General features: G+C 44.3%; 1 protein-coding gene across 1 annotated transcript in view; it reads left to right on the top strand.

The window, feature by feature from the left end:
- ITPR2 (inositol 1,4,5-trisphosphate receptor type 2) overlaps positions 1–15,759 on the top strand; it is a 525,149-nt gene that overhangs the window by 208,883 nt on the left and 300,507 nt on the right. Inside the window, exons 22-26 of the mRNA XM_062194964.1 lie at positions 2,423–2,616; positions 5,888–6,017; positions 8,046–8,103; positions 10,061–10,226; positions 11,582–11,755. Coding sequence (XP_062050948.1) covers positions 2,423–2,616; positions 5,888–6,017; positions 8,046–8,103; positions 10,061–10,226; positions 11,582–11,755 — 722 coding nt within the window. The remainder of the gene's footprint in view (positions 1–2,422; positions 2,617–5,887; positions 6,018–8,045; positions 8,104–10,060; positions 10,227–11,581; positions 11,756–15,759) is intronic.

Here is a 15,759-nt window from a genome sequence, read left to right as displayed (position 1 = left end):
ATGTCTTGGTGACAGGATCTATATTTGGGGGGAAGAAATGTCTGGGCTAACTTTCTGTGTAATAGTCATTTGAATCAAGTGATTATTTTCCATGCAAATCTAAATAAGATGCAGACACTGTGGGTGCCAAGAATTTCTGTGTGAATCCAGAGTGAGAATAACAAAGGGGCCTGTTCTGTGTTAGTGGTGAGAAAGCATCTCTTGGAGGCTCACCCATACATGCGCCAAGTCTCACATAAATGTGCAGGTCAGACGTTGACAACTCAAAGCCGTTGCCAACACCAGCTGTGTACCCCTCCATCCATGTAGCCAGCAGTGGGCGACAGGGTGGGGCAGGGTGGGATTTGAAATGTTCAATTGTGATTGTTCAAGGATCACGGACAGTGCAGCACTGGGCCTCGAGCTGCTTCTGCTAAAAATGAGCAGACTGTCACAATTCTTTTCACCCCAGCTTTGTCCAAACTTAGGAATTACCTTTATGCATTTTTTATTCCTCCTTTTTTTTTGTTATGTAAGAAACAATGTAATAAAAGGTACTAGACTTACAGAATGAAAGTTGAAGTTTTTGGAGGGACTTGGATTGTGTCATTTTAGCCAAAATGTTTGGTTTTTGCCTACTCTAAAATAGATTGGTGTAACCCTCCCCTCTTCCACACACTGACTTTGTATTTGGATATGGTGATGAATTTGCAGAGACCTTCCACGTTGTCACTCTGTGCAGACACCAGTAGGTCCCCAGTAGCTTGGTGGCCTTTGTGGCCTGGATTCCCCAGATTGTCTGGGTCATCTTTCAGATATCCTTTTTTTCTTTCTCTTTGCCTTTCAGTCCTGTAGGGAGTCCCACAGTTCCTGTTCTTTGCTCAGAGCTGAGAGCTTTATCCTACCTCATCTTATTTCTGTTTCCCTTTCTCTGAGTTCACACCCTGACACACATGGGGAAAGGAAAATTCTTTGCCAGATTCTTCGGCCTTGGCTTGAGGCAAAACCCCTTGAACACCCAGGAAGCAAAGGCTACTGTGTTGGAGGGAAAGGAGATAGTGGTTCTTTAGAATCCTTCGTTGCTTGTTGTAGGATCTGAGAAGTGAGAGTCAGTGGTCAGGTTAGAGCATGCAGGTTGTAGCAGTATGAGGGGACACAGCCACCCTATGTAAGGGGCTGGTGCCTGCTGTGAGCCGTGTCGTTTTATGGGTGGGCACACGGATGAAAACTAAATTCAGAAGACACACAGGAGAATGACTCCTCAGTGAGGAAGGTCCCAGTTGTCACTAACTTGCTTTTGTAATTACTTCACACAGAATGCTGTGTTTACATTTTACAAAAAAGATTTATTGGCCGGTGCCGTGGCTTAACAGGCTAATCCTCCGCCTTGCGGCGCCGGCACACGGGGTTCTAGTCGTGGTTGGGGCGCCAGATTCTGTCCTGGTTGCCCCTCTTCCAGGCCAGCTCTCTGCTATGGCCCAAGTACTTGGGCCCTGCACCCCATGGGAGACCAGGAGAAGCACCTGGCTCATGGCTTCGGATCAGCGAGATGCGCCGGCCGCAGCGGCCATTGGAGGGTGAACCAACGGCAAAAAGGAAGACCTTTCTCTCTGTCTCTCTCTCTCACTATCCACTCTGCCTGTAAAAAAAAAATATTATTTTTTTAAATGCAGAGCAAGAGAAAGAGAGATCTTCCATCCTCTAGATTCTCTCCAAGTGCCCACCACAGCCAGGTCTGGGTCAGGGCAAAGCCAGGAGCCAGCAGCTCCATCTGGGTTTCCCACCTGGGTGTCGGGGACCCAAGTACTTGAGCTGATCGTCTGCTGCCTCCCAGGATACACATCATTAGGGGGCTGGACTCAAAGCAGAGTAGCCGGATTTTACTGATGCTCTGATACAGGATGCTAGCAGCTTGGCTGCCTGTGCCATGGTGTCCACCCCAGAAACTGCCTTCTGTGAATTCTGAGTCCTGGTTCTCTATTCAGGTTCACTCAGGGAATGGCAGATGTACTGGCTGATGCATGCTTCCGTATTTTCATAAAATAATATTGTCTTAACTATTTGTGTTCATGTAATATTTGTATCCCCACTTGCAACCGACTCTCTCACGGGTGAATTTCTTTTGCTTTGCTTCAAACATTAGACCTGTTGGTGTGATGTTGGTAGGACTTGCCGTGTTACAGAAGGGCTGGATTTGGGTGTTAAGGCTACCAACAGCTGAACCTCAGTGCCTCCTTTCAAAGCATTGTCTGACAATGGCGGACTTCCTTTTCTAAAAATCTACCGCCTGAAGGTGCCTGCCGAATCTTGACTTGATCGGAGCCACACTGCTGCTCTTCTTCCCTGTCTTTCCCAGTCTTCCCACCTTGATTGTGGTCTGGTTGTGGCCAGCCAAGCATCTCCAGAGGTTATGTGTGTTGACCAGGGGCCTCTTCTCGTGCAGGGAACAATGTCATGAGAACTATCCACGGGGTGGGAGAGATGATGACGCAGATGGTGCTCAGCAGGGGCTCCATCTTCCCCATGAGCGTGCCCGACACACAGCCCAGCGTCCACCCCAGCAAGCAGGCAGGCCCCACCGAGCAAGAGGACGTGACCGTGATGGACACCAAGCTCAAGATCATTGAGATTCTACAGGTGGGTTATGTCGTAGCCACCAAATGACACAGGTGCCATGTGCTTCCGTGTGCTGCCTGAAACCATTCTCTAAATATTCGGAAAGGCTGTTTGTTGGTCTGCTTTTATTTTTTTAATGACAAGCCTGGTAAGAAATCCTATACACTGTTTTACATATTAATCACATTTTTCATGCCTGTTAGATGTACTAATGATGGTATCTCACAGTTGCATTGCATTTTGAGGTTGATAGAATAGCCTCCATGTGTATATTTTTTCATTTAGTACTGACTTTAATTTAAGAAAGATTTCAGAACAGGCAGAGTTGACAATTGATTTCCAACTCTTATTTTTAATTGAATGAGACAGATGGTTCCATTTATCTGAACAAAAATTTACTTATTATCAATAAAAATTATTAATCATTGCTTTTAGTATTTTATGTAAGTGACTATCTCTGTGTTTTTGTTTCAAAATCTAAGAATAATTTTTTTTTACTTTTATTTAATAAATATAAATTTCCAAAGTACAGCTTTTGGATTACAATGACTTTTTCTCCCCCCATAACTTCCCTCCCTCCTGCAACCCTCCCATCTCCCGCTCCCTCTCCCATTCCAAGAGTAATTTTTTTTTTAGTTAACCTGCTCTGTACCTAATTATGAATTTAAGGGAGAAAAATTATTTCATGCCTACTGATTTATTGAATAAACTCCCCATTACTGTGGCTGTGAATTCCTAACACTTTTAAAGTTAAACAGTTTTATACATCTGTAGCATATTTTTCCAGATTTGGAGAATGGAGCTTGCCATTTTCAAGGCTCTCTTAGGATTCTGGATGTAGCTTACAAAGTCTTGCATCATAATTTACTGTAGACTGAGCTACCAGAAATGAGTTAGTAGTCCTGGAAGGATGTGTGTATTTGTCACTTCAAGTAATTAAATTTATAGTCATAAAACATTTCGCAGTTCCTCTAGAAATTCCAAAGGCTGAATCTTGAGAAATACTGGCAGGCTACCCAGCACTGGTTTCATGACCATGAGAAGTCGGTGGTCCGAGAGAGGTAGAGATCACCTGAGCTGGGGCCCCAATGAACCCAGCTTAGAATCCTGCCAGTCAGGGACGGCCCCTCAGGTGCAGAGAGGGAGCGCTGAAACGCACGGTCTGGTCTCCAACAGCTGGAAAGGGACGCACTGGGGGCCCTCTGGCCCAGCGTCAGGACCGGATTCGTTTCTGCTGCCTCTTTTGGGCACTTTCTGTTTTCTCCTTGAACGTCGTGTCTGCTCTGACGGTTGCTGCCTGTGTCTGGGTCAGTCTCACTGCCCTGGATTCTGCTGTTGAAGGCGCTGCTTTCTTGGAATGTGTGTCCCTGAATTTCTCTGTAGCCACGCTCCTTGGCAGGGTTTCTGCTTTCCATCAAGTCTCCCGTCTCAAGGCCCTCTCCTGTCCATCATTTTGTGTATTTCTTATTCAAAGACTCTCACTCTCTCTTTCTCCACCCTCCACTGCTGTCTCTGTATCTGTCTCTCTCCACCTCCTATCTCTCGCCCCTGTATCTCTGTGTCTCTCTCTCTCTCAAACTCTCTCTCCCTCTTCTCCCTGTTTCTCTACCCTTGGTTTATTCTTCCCTTTCTTCATTTCCTTCTACCTTCCATTTGTATTTCATAATTAGCTGTGTTCGTAAATGAAAGTTTTAATTATGGTTACATTTATGAGTTACAAATCAGTGAGTACTCATTTTCCAGTGAAAATAAATAAATGTCTCATAACCTCATGTTTTGTTCATTTGATTTTTTTTAAAAACGCCTTCTTTGACAAGCACCCAGAGTCCTGCTTCTCCACCTCTATTCCGGGCTCCCAAAGCCCCGGGCCCTGTCCTACTCCCCTTTTCCTGTAATGTGGCTCCTGGTTTGAAAGTCAGCCAGTGTGGGTATGGCTCTCACCGCACAATAATGAAAGAGTTGCTTTGCACTCCAGAGGAAAGCTCTTGCAGAGGCAGGACTTGGATCCTGGATGCTTTTTTTTATACCTGTGGGGCCTTCCTCATCTGGTTTTGCGAGTGTTTGGTGAATTGATTTGAATGTGGCTGATGTGGGGTGTACCTTGTCCTTATAAGGAGCATAACAGTCTAGCAAAGGTGAGAGGGTTTGGACTGGAACCAGTGAGGGCTGCATTTAAAAGGAACTTAAAGTGGACCTTGGGTGGTATCTTGAAAACTGGGAAGATTGTTCTAGGGCAGGTGGGTGCTCCGGGGCACTGTGAGGAGGCAGGGGAGCAAGTACAGGCTTCCCGGTGCTGTTGGAGCAGAGAAGTCAGAGAGACAATGAGGGACAGGGCAGGTGGTGGGAGGGAGGATGTGATGCCCAGACAGCGAGATAAGCTTAGCTGGGTGCTCGCATGGCCTGTTACCCAAATAAGGCTCATTGGGTACCATGTGGACACAGTCACTGCTTTGCTGGGACAGCGATCAGACCACTGACTTAGCTCGGACAAGTGGATGGGAGGCCACCATGTGAGACCAGGTCCCTAATCCACAGCATGTCTGGGCTTTGTCCTGTCTGGTCTCTACTGTGTTTACACCCCTTCATGTAGTACCCTGTGACCTCCTGACTGTTAACCATGCTGCATTTTGTTTTTCCAACTCAGCTCCTTGAGGGCCGTGAGTTTCTGGCACCTGCATTCCCTGTGTCGGGTGCCACTGGTGGGAGCCTTTTAGAGGTCCTTGTTTCTGCTGCTGCATTCATTGATGAGTATTGTGACAAAGCACAGACTCAAGGAAACACAGACAGCAGTGTGGAGAATTCATGGTCTATGGGTGTTGCTGTGTCAGTCGTCCCTTTGTAGCTACCTCCAGACCGATTGTGGTACACCCGCCATCAGCACTGCTCTAGCTAATGTCTGGGCCATTCCGCACAAGGATGGGGACCACACCCCCTGCATTTTCCCAGGACCAGGGGCGGTTCTGTAAAGTGCCCAGTGAGATGGCATCATCATTTACCTCTTCATCCAGTCCCACACAGTACCGCCACCTGGACTGTTCAGAGAGCACCCCGTGTGTGTGTGTGTGTGTGTGTGTGAGGCATTTCAGCTTTTCTGTGTTTCTAGAAAGTGACATTGGCACCTAGAAATGCATCTCAAACAGGCAACATACAGACAGTTGAAGTGTTCAGAGTTTACAAATGGAATTTCTAGCTGGTTTCTGGGATAGCTGTGGCTCTCGGTCCTGTGCCAGACTTCGTGATTAAACACCGTGCTAGTGAGCAGGCCATCATGCCGGGTTTACGTTTCTTGTAGTTCATCCTGAGCGTCAGACTGGACTACAGGATCTCCTACATGCTGTCAATCTATAAGAAGGAGTTTGGCGAGAACAGCGAGAACGCAGAGGTGTCTGCCACTGGCTCTCCGGAGACCTTGCTGCCGTCAGGTGACTATAGCCACCCTTTGCGTTTCATTTTTCTGAGACCTTGAAAGTGGCTTTCATGCTTTTTAAAACATAATCATCTGAGGGAACTTCAAAGAGCTCATGGAAAATGGATGAAAAGATGATTTTGTTGCGTGTACTTTGAGGCCCATGTATAATTTTTTCATAACACGTGTTTTTCCAGGAACTTTCAGTAGAGCTCTCATGTCTCTATGAGACAAAACGTAGACATACTCTGCACTAACGACATGCAGGAGCTGAGGCAGAGCTATGAGAACCTCGCTGGCGTGGCATGAGCTGGTTTTTGTTGGGTGCTAAGTCCTGTGAGAATCTGCACAACTCTCTTGGGCAGGCGTAGTTTGTTGTGCCACTTTCCAGATGGGAAGACCAAGGCGAGAGGGCTTCAGTTTCCTGCTGGCGGTCACGGGGGTCGTGGGACTGATTGCCTCTGAGGTCTCTGCAGCTGCGGAGCCTGAGCTGTCCTGGTAAAAGTCTAAGCGGAGTTTAGTTTCCGGCCTGGATTTGCAGTGTGAATGCAGCCGTCAGAGGGGAAGGAGTTAGCAGGAATCCCATATCCTGATTCGGCAGTAAGGACGTGGCAGTCCCCAGAGGCCAGGATGTGCTGGCTGCTTTTGTGTTTCTTTTTACTTTGCATGATTCTAAAGTGGAACTGTATTTCAGTTTCCACACTGAAAAAGTTTGAGAACAAAGCCATTCCGCCTCTGAGTGTGGGACTGTACCAGCAGAAGAGGGTGAAAATGATCAAACATTTTTGTGACTACAGAAAGGATCTCATGAAAATGAGGAAATATGAAAACACCACTTTTCTGCATATGTCAAGCCAGTCCTGCCAGACTGGAAATTCTGTCTTGTTAAAAACGTAGCCAATTACCTGAATTCTTTTTCTGAGGCCAGAGTTTATACAGCCAGAGACACTTCTAACCCCGGAACAGTGCTACAGCTCTCCTTTGTCCATGAGGGATTCAGGCATCACAAGTGTACAGTTAAATGGGTGCTAGACCTTGGGTGCCTCTGTCTGTCCCAGTCAGCACGGGCATCCCAAAGGCATCATCCACTGTGCCTCTGCAGAAGGAACCTGCTCACCGAAGTGAGGACCCTTTCTGGCACATTCCAACAGCATTGTTTGCTGCTTCCCAGAAGCCTAGAACCCCAAAGGTTGCTTCCAGGAAAGATGTGGCAGAACCAGGGAATCTCACTGGCGGTCACGCTGACAGTAGCAGAACAATTCCTGTCCCGGAAGCCGGGCTTCTGGGAACCTGAGCTCTATGTCTGTGAAGTACCAGAGGACCGGTGTGGGGCACCCCTGCAAACCCCTGCCCTCTGGCCTGGCCCCCTTCTCCTTCACGGTGTGTGTCTGTGAGGGACGCCTGGCTGGGGAGAGTGGCTTTTCCCCTTTCATAGCCTGCTCTGTTTCCTCTCTGTGCTTTGGAGATGTGAAGCGAGTGGTGTGTTTATCATTCAGATGTGTCATCTTCATAAAGGTCTCTTCAGAATGTTGAAAGAGGGGCACGGGAGGAAGCGTCATTGGTTTGCCGAGAAAATACCAACCTGTCCCCCAAGCATAAGGAATGCACTTGTACACGTAGTCAGCTCCGGAAAACTGACTGTGTTATCTGCAAATACCACTTAGTAACAGGGCTTATTGTCTGTGTACTTTGATTCTTAAAAAGAATCCTTTCATGCCATCATTTAAGTAATAAATATGACATATGATAAATATCTGAAAATTCACCTAGATAAGAAGTGTCTACAACTGGTGCTTTCTAACCCTTTAGATGTATCTTTGACTATGGCAATACGTTAGAGTGAAATAATTTACATTAAAAATGTAAACAATTTAAAGTATTGATGTCTATATGCAACTACACTGTATTTTTTAACTGCTGAGTGTCTTTGGGTGACGTACAGAATGAAGACAGAGTGTCTTTCTGGTAAGCTGCTGTTCATCTGACTGTCGTGACTCCTGATTAAAACCAGAGAAAGAATGGATTTTACCACTTGTCTTTGCAGCTCTTGTTCCTGATATAGAGGAAATCGCAGCTCAGGCAGAGACCATGTTTGCTGGAAGGTACCGTAGCACTGAGACATCTTTATCTTCCCTAAGAATAAGATGTGACTGAGAATTTTATTGATACTCTGTTATTATTCACCTCCCCATATCTATTTATTTTTAGACCCTCTCTGGCTGCTAACATGATTCCTGCCAGACACTCAGCTGCTCATCTCTCTAAAGGAGAAAGCACAGCTTTTCTTTAGGTCATGGGAAAGGAAAGGACAAGAGAGATGAGATCAGTGTATTGAACTTTTCCCTGAATTCTTTGCTGTCTTCCCTCAATAATGACAAGCATAGGAGTGCCCTTTAACTCGCCTGGTATAAATACCGCTGCATCTTGTCAAACATGGCTTCCCTGAAGCTGAGATATTTGAGGCAAGAACGTAATTTTTTTTCAGTGTTATCATAAACTTTATATGTAAGAAATAAAGCTGTCTTCTGCCAATTGGGAATATCCATGATTAAAGAAAATGACATGTCTTTGGCATGCCTGCACTCCTGTGCCATTGGAAATCCTGCCATATGTTGTTGAAAGTTTTCTTTCTTTTTCAGAAATAAAACAGTAGCAAGCAAAAAGGAAAAATAAAATGCCTAAGCTAAAATTATGGAGTTTCTAGTGTTCATTTTTATCACAGACAACATGGAAACCTAAAAAAGTCAATTTTAAGCCTTTTGTAAAAAAAATTTTTTTTTGTTTTTGAAAATTTGAAAGATAGACTGACAGAGAGAGTGAGAGAGACAGAGACATAGAGGCAGGGGGAGAAAGAGAAGATCTAGAGTGAACCATCTGCTGGTTCACTTCCCAAATGGCCATAATGGCTGGGGGTGGGCCAGATGGAAGCCAGCAACTGGAAACTCCACCCGGTCTCCCAAGCCAGTGGTGGGGACCCAAGCAATTCGGCTGTCTTCCAGTGCCTTCCCATTCACATTAGCAGGGGGTTGGATCCGAAGTAGAGCAGCCAGGGATTGAAACCCTAATCTGGGATGCTGGTGTTGCAGCTGGCTGTTTAGCCTGCCACATCACATTGCCAGCCGCAGTATTAAGCTTTGTTGTTGTTGTTTTTGTTAGAAAGACAAGGAGTAAGAGGTAGGGAAGCCACAAAGGGTCTGTGTCTCTAGTGAGCATTCCTTCGATGCAGCTTTGTTTTGGTATTGTAGGACCAGGTTTTGATGTTGTTGTTTTCCAACTGAAGTATTTCATTGCTCCCAAGAAGAGGGAATGGACCAGCATATGGTTTCTCCTTAAATACGGTGAAACTCTAAGGACATTTCAGTTACTGTATCAAGGTGGTCCCATAAAATTATAATGGAACTAGTGACGTTGCTGTCATCATAACATCATAGCACAGTGCATTCCTCATGTGTTAGTGGTAATGCTGTTATAAACACACCAATTGCACTCCCAGTCATATAAAAGCATAGCCACACCATTATGTACAATGCATATTACTTGGTAATGACAGCAAACAACTGTGTTGCCAGGTGATGTATTTACTTTTTACCGTTATTTTCAAGTGCACTCCTTCTGCTTATCTATAAAAAAGTTTACCAACAAACAATATGTGTGTCACACAGGCACCAGCCTCACACACCTCATGTTTACCATGTCTTTTGCTCATATCACTTACTCTCTTGATGTGATTTCCTTTTACTGTGTTTATCATGGCCCCATGAGCAATAGGCAATAGCATGTCCACATACATACCATCTCTCCTTGGTGTGCAGTGGGCCTATCCGTTGTCTACACCTAAGTTTGGGAACTCTCAGTCTTGGCTGAACCAGGACATTTGGGTCACCCTGGCTTCTGCTGGCAGCTATATGAGGGGTGAAAAAAAGGAAACATCTCTTCCTTTCCACCTCCTATGTGGACACAGTTTTGATTACTTAAGAGTAGATGTGACATAAACATCAGAGATTTTAGAATTCTTTTTCCTTTTAGTTTACTGAATTATTTTTTTTTCTGGTTTTATAGAAAGGAAAAGAATCCGGTTCAGCTTGATGACGAGGGAGGGAGGACGTTCCTGCGGGTCCTCATTCACCTGATCATGCACGAGTACCCGCCCTTGCTGTCCGGAGCCCTGCAGCTGCTGTTCAAGCACTTCAGCCAGAGAGCCGAGGTTTTACAGGCCTTCAGACAGGTGCGCCACAGCGGAAGCTCTGGGAGTGCCCCTAACACCCGCCGGCCTGCCTGCTCGCAGAGTGGCTCAGCAGCATGCCTGTTCCTGGGGATTCTTTGTGTTGGCCTCCTCTACACCAGGACACCATCTGTGTTAGAATTCCCCACAGCTGATTTTCAGTTAATATCTTCAGCATAAGTGACAAGCACTAGGGTTTAGGAAGGCACCAAGGGAAAGGGATAATATCACTTAGAATGTTGTTGTTACTGCTGTTACTGTGCCGCTGAATTTAACTGATAGACTCGGGTAAGGTCAAGGAGTAGTCCTGACTGAAGAGCGCCTGTGTCTACCAGGAGCTGTTGTGGGCCTCATCTTGTCTCTGTGGCACTTGAGTAAGACATCTGCTGAGATTACTAATTAGAAATACTGAAATTCTTAATGGGTGACTTCTTGACCTTGATTTTATTTAATAGGAAGATGTTGAAGAATAGGAAATAACTTACAATGAATATTAAAGACTAATAATATGAATAATTAAAAGAATATGAATTATATTTTTATAAATGCATATAATTTTGTGTATAAACAAATGATAGTAAATAAAAATCATATCATAAGGTTTAGGTTCTATCTATCACTATTTTCTTCCACTTATTTTTATGTTTCTACTGCTTTACAAACAAAAATAGAGATAATGTGTCAGATGAATTGACTTAGCAGTACAATTAGAGTTAGGGGATTGTTTAAATTACTTGTTAGCACTTTGAAAAGTTTTGTTAGGGCTTACTTTAAAAATTTCTTATAGTGCATGAATATATAGGTTAGAGTTCGTAGATACTTCCAGGTAAGTTTTCGTGGTCCATATGATCTAAAGTATTCATAAATGTTGGAGAAATATTAAACTTGAGGGGGCCAGAGCTGTGGTTAATCCTCTGCCTGCAGCACCGGCATCCCATATGGGCACCGTCCTAGTCCTGGTTGCTCCTCTTCTAGTCCAGCTCTCTGCTGTGGCCCGGGAAAGTAGTAGAGGATGGCCCAAGTGCTTGGGCCCTGCACCCGCATGGGAGACCAGGAGGAGGCTCCTGGCTCCTGGTTCCTGGCTCCTGGCTCCTGGCTCTGGATTGGCGCAGCTCGCTGACCGTAGCGGCCATTTGGGGGGTGATCCAACGGAAGGAAGACCTTTCTCTCTGTCTCTCTCTCTCACTGTAATTCTACCTGTCAAATAAGTAAATAAAAATTTTTTAAAAAAATTCCAAAAAAGAAATATTGAACTTGAACTAGGAGATATATATGTTTAAAGACTCATGATTTTAGGCGTAAGAGAATTAGGAATAAAGAAAGTTCTATAAATAGAGTTGAAACTCTCCTGTTTCCAGGTGCAACTACTGGTGTCCAATCAAGATGTAGATAACTACAAGCAAATCAAGGCAGATCTGGACCAGTTGCGGCTGACCGTGGAGAAGTCTGAGCTGTGGGTAGAGAAGAGCAGCAGCTACGAGAGTGGGGAAGCGGGTGAGAGCCAAGTGAAAGGCGGTGAAGAGCCGATGGAGGTTGGTGTCCGAGGGCTGCTTGTGAATATTCCGGATGATGTCTTAAGTTGGATATGTGCTCATATGCTCTACAGTCACAGTTGTTGATAAAGGAAAAATCTGTTTCTGGCAACAGAACATAGAATTTTTCATTTGCCAAGTTGATGAACTCCACAAATCTGCGTGTTGGTCAGTTCTTAGCAGTTGCTACTACTTACCTTATCTTCCTAGTATTTTACTCTTTCTTATTTCTATAAATCCTGTCATTCAGGAATCGGGACAGCAGGAGGGAATGGAAAGGGGAGAAAAGGAATGAACCCTAAGACCCATGGAAGGAGATGAATTTTGGTTGTCACCTCTCATTGCCATTTCTTTCACTGTGGCACAGCCTTATCTACGTATTAAAAACATCTAGGGGAAGGTCAACATGACTTTATTGCCAACACAAAAATAGGAACAAAAATCTCTGAGCTACAGAGGTGTGGTGAGGGGGTGATCTTCAGTCTTTTGTTGTGGATTTTAGTTTTTAGTGGGTTAATTAGTTGCTATTTTCACATTTCACTAAGTACATAGGTCCATTTTTTTTCTTTTTAAACAGTGTTTTAGTGATAATACTTAGATAAAAGCAGACCCAAACCAGCATCATAATTGATAATGCATAAAGCTTCTTAAATGGTACAGGATTATAAACTCTTCAGTTGGATTTATCTATCCCAGCTTTTGTGTGTGTTGGAGTGCCCAAAAGATTTTGGAGTAAAGAGTGATGACACAGCAGGAGGTACTTAGAGCAATTGAAATGCTGAAGAATTTCAGAGGGAAGTTGAATTGATAGGCTTGTCATTCCTACTTAGGAGTAACTTCCACTTACTAGCACCAAATTTTTGATTTTATCTTTTAGGACCCTTTCCTGTGGTTCCGTAACGTATCAGTAAGGTGTTGAATTTCTGCTCCATGGAAATTTGTGTTATGACCAGACTTTCAGGGGGAATGGAGCTCTTCCACAACGTATTTAAGAAATAAGAGAAAAGTTAACACAGATTTGGAACTTGCTGTACACACCATGCCGTGTAGCACACATTTTCATCTGCAGCACCTCTTTGCAGTTAGAGTAAACTTTGGAGATCCTTACAGATGTCACGTCTCCGAGGAGGCGTGCACTGAAGCTCGGAGAAGCCCAGGGCTTCCTCAGTGCCCCTCAGCTCCATGGGCTCACTGGAGCTGTGAACCAGCATCTCCGTGATAAGCTGTGGTGCTTCAGTGTGAGACTGCATTTTCTGACACCATATTGAGTGACGTTGAGGGATATGGTGTGCTTTTACCAGTTGGGACACCTTTCTTTGAAAATACATATATTACAGATGTTCTAGAGAATAATACAGTGTTACTTCCCCTTTCAAAAAGGTTTATTCAAAAAAAAAAAAAAAAACCACAAAGGAACAGCTTTATGTGTTTGGAAAATACATTATTCTTTTTGCAAGAGTTTGAAAACAAAAACAACCAAGCATGTCCTGTGAGGGCAGGGGAGATGTCCCATGTAGGATGTTAATCTCGAGTGTGTATCCAGGGAAGGGAGGGGCCGGAGCCTCCCTCGCAGTGCGTGTCCCTGGAACCCTCCTAGCAGTTTAATGGACAGTTCGGCATGTGTGAGAAACAGGGTCAGCACGTGGTTTGAGGATATCCTAAAGATAAAACTGTATCACATGTGGCTTATATTCCATTTTTCTCGGGATTTCAGATGGGTACAGGTCAAGCAAGCTGCTGTTTTATTTGCTGAACTCAGGATTTATCAGTTCAGGAAGTGGTTGTAATTTTAGGTGCTACAGGAAGGAAGTGATTTGATACGGGAAATTACAGTTTTGGAAGGTCAGGGGGAGTATAGTTTGAAGGCTGTCACTGGATGGCTGATTTCTATGATTATAGCCACAATTCAGAGGTCAGGACTTGGTGTTGGCTGCTACCACCTGTAGTGCAGCCACCCCCACTCATGTGTAACAAGATGATGCAACAGGGAGCGCAGGCTCCTGCCTCCTGGGATTTTCTTTGTGGACCTCACGGTTCTAGGAAGGTGCCCTTTACTTCCCTTGGAGCTTCCAGGTTCCACACGCTCGTCCTGCTGCAGAAGCTGACCCAAGTTTAGCACTTCATCCACAGCTCTCTGATCTAGGGGCCCTGAAGGGTGGGAATGGACACCAGTGTCAGTTACTACTGTGAGATGACAACACTGGGTTGTTAACAGCAGGCTTTTAGAATCAGGCACCCCAGAATCTGCCACTTTGTATCTATGTGTGTGATTTTGAGTAATTTGTTTTCATCCTTTTAAGTTTTCTTTTTTATAACCTATCAAATGCGCCGCTCGCCTGTTCCCCAGCCTCCTGGTCCCGGAGACAATCAGACGCAGCGGGGAGCCAAGTCTAGCAAGGACTCATTTACCTTTTGCATAATAGTACCTTTTATAACACAAAACTGCAGAGTCATTGGGGCAGGGCTAAGGACCAACCAATCGCACTTACCTTTCCTTGGACCCAGTCCATCCTTGTACGGGTGGACTAAGACCCAACACCTCTGTTAGCTACACCCCATGCCAAATAAAAATTTTCTAAAAAGTAAAATTTATAAGATAAAACGTAAAAAAGAGACAAAAAAAAAATAACCTATCAAATGGGCACAATAACAGTACTTACTCATAGAGTTACTGTAAGCATTAAATGAGCAAACCATGTTCATGTGATAAGCATGTCAGTGAATGAAGCCTTAGTGGGGAAATATAAACAGTAAAAAATATGACAAACAAGGGGACTTATTATTTATCAACAAGTCTGAAAGTAAGGCTTCAGCTTCCTTTAATTCATTGCCTGAATGTTGTCTTCAGGGACCCAAGGATTTGGTTCTTAGCATGTTCTTTGTTACGGTTACATCACAACAGCAGAATCCTAGGTATTGCGTCTGTGCACAACAGCAGGAAGGAATATCAGTGCCTTTCTGGGTTTCCTGTTCAGACGGGTGGAATCCTTTTTCCAGGCATCCTTCAGTAGACCCTGCCTCATGGCTTGTTGGCCAAAAAAGGGTCGCATGTTTACCTCTAACCCGTGGATAAGCAGATTAGCTTAGGTGAAATGAATAATGTCCCTCAGGCTGGGACCCCTTGTTTGAGTTGCAGGGGGAAAGGAAATGTGGCTGAATAAAGTTAGAGTTTGCTGGCTGGGGACAGTGAGGAGGGATGTTGGTTAGCAGGCAACTGTCAAAGTTACTTTCTACTTACTACTTGGTATAATTCTCATTTGTTTTTATGTACAACATGCTGTTTTTATGTATAACTATGGTGGATAGGCAGTTGTGAACTCTTAAACAGACACTTCTGGAGTAGTAATGTCCAGTTCCTTATGTGATATTTGTATTCTCTCTCTACATATCTAAATGTGATGTTTCTAGAAACAAAACAACTATCTACAATCGGTAATTCAATTCCACATGTGATACTGAATGCTATTGAAATTAATGTATAGCTTAAGAAAAAGAATATTACCCCTAAGCAGTTCCTGTCGCCTGCACCCTGTATCCCAGAGGAAACCGTTATCCTGAGTTTTTGTCAGTCATTTCCTGGGGTAATGATTTTCCCACATGCATCTCCATCTCTAAAACATCAGAAATCCATGAAAAAGTATTTCATTTAGTCTGTTTTGGAAATGTTTTTGTCATCTCTCCTTCATGTATAGCTACAACACACTCTCTCTAATCCATAGTATTTTATCTATATGCATGTTTATCCAGTTAACTGCTCATGGACTTTTGGGTTTATCCAGTGTTGATGTTTTAAAAGAAAATTGGCTCTAAAAGCAGTGTGTTTGTGAAAACTCTACTGTGTTTCCTGGTGTCCGTGTCCAGGAGAGTCTTCAGGATGTATACTTAGGAGTGAAACATGGTGCTCAACTTTACCAGATATTGCCACTTGTTTTCCAAACAGAGTTACTCATTCCACCAGTATATGACAGTTCCCATAGTTCCCCATCCTCATGGCTGTTGGTTTT

Source organism: Lepus europaeus, chromosome 6 (assembly GCF_033115175.1).
Source record: "Lepus europaeus isolate LE1 chromosome 6, mLepTim1.pri, whole genome shotgun sequence".
In the NCBI taxonomy this organism is placed as follows: domain Eukaryota; kingdom Metazoa; phylum Chordata; class Mammalia; order Lagomorpha; family Leporidae; genus Lepus; species Lepus europaeus.
Note: the sequence above shows the minus strand (reverse complement) of the source record. Positions and strands in the feature narration are given on the sequence as shown.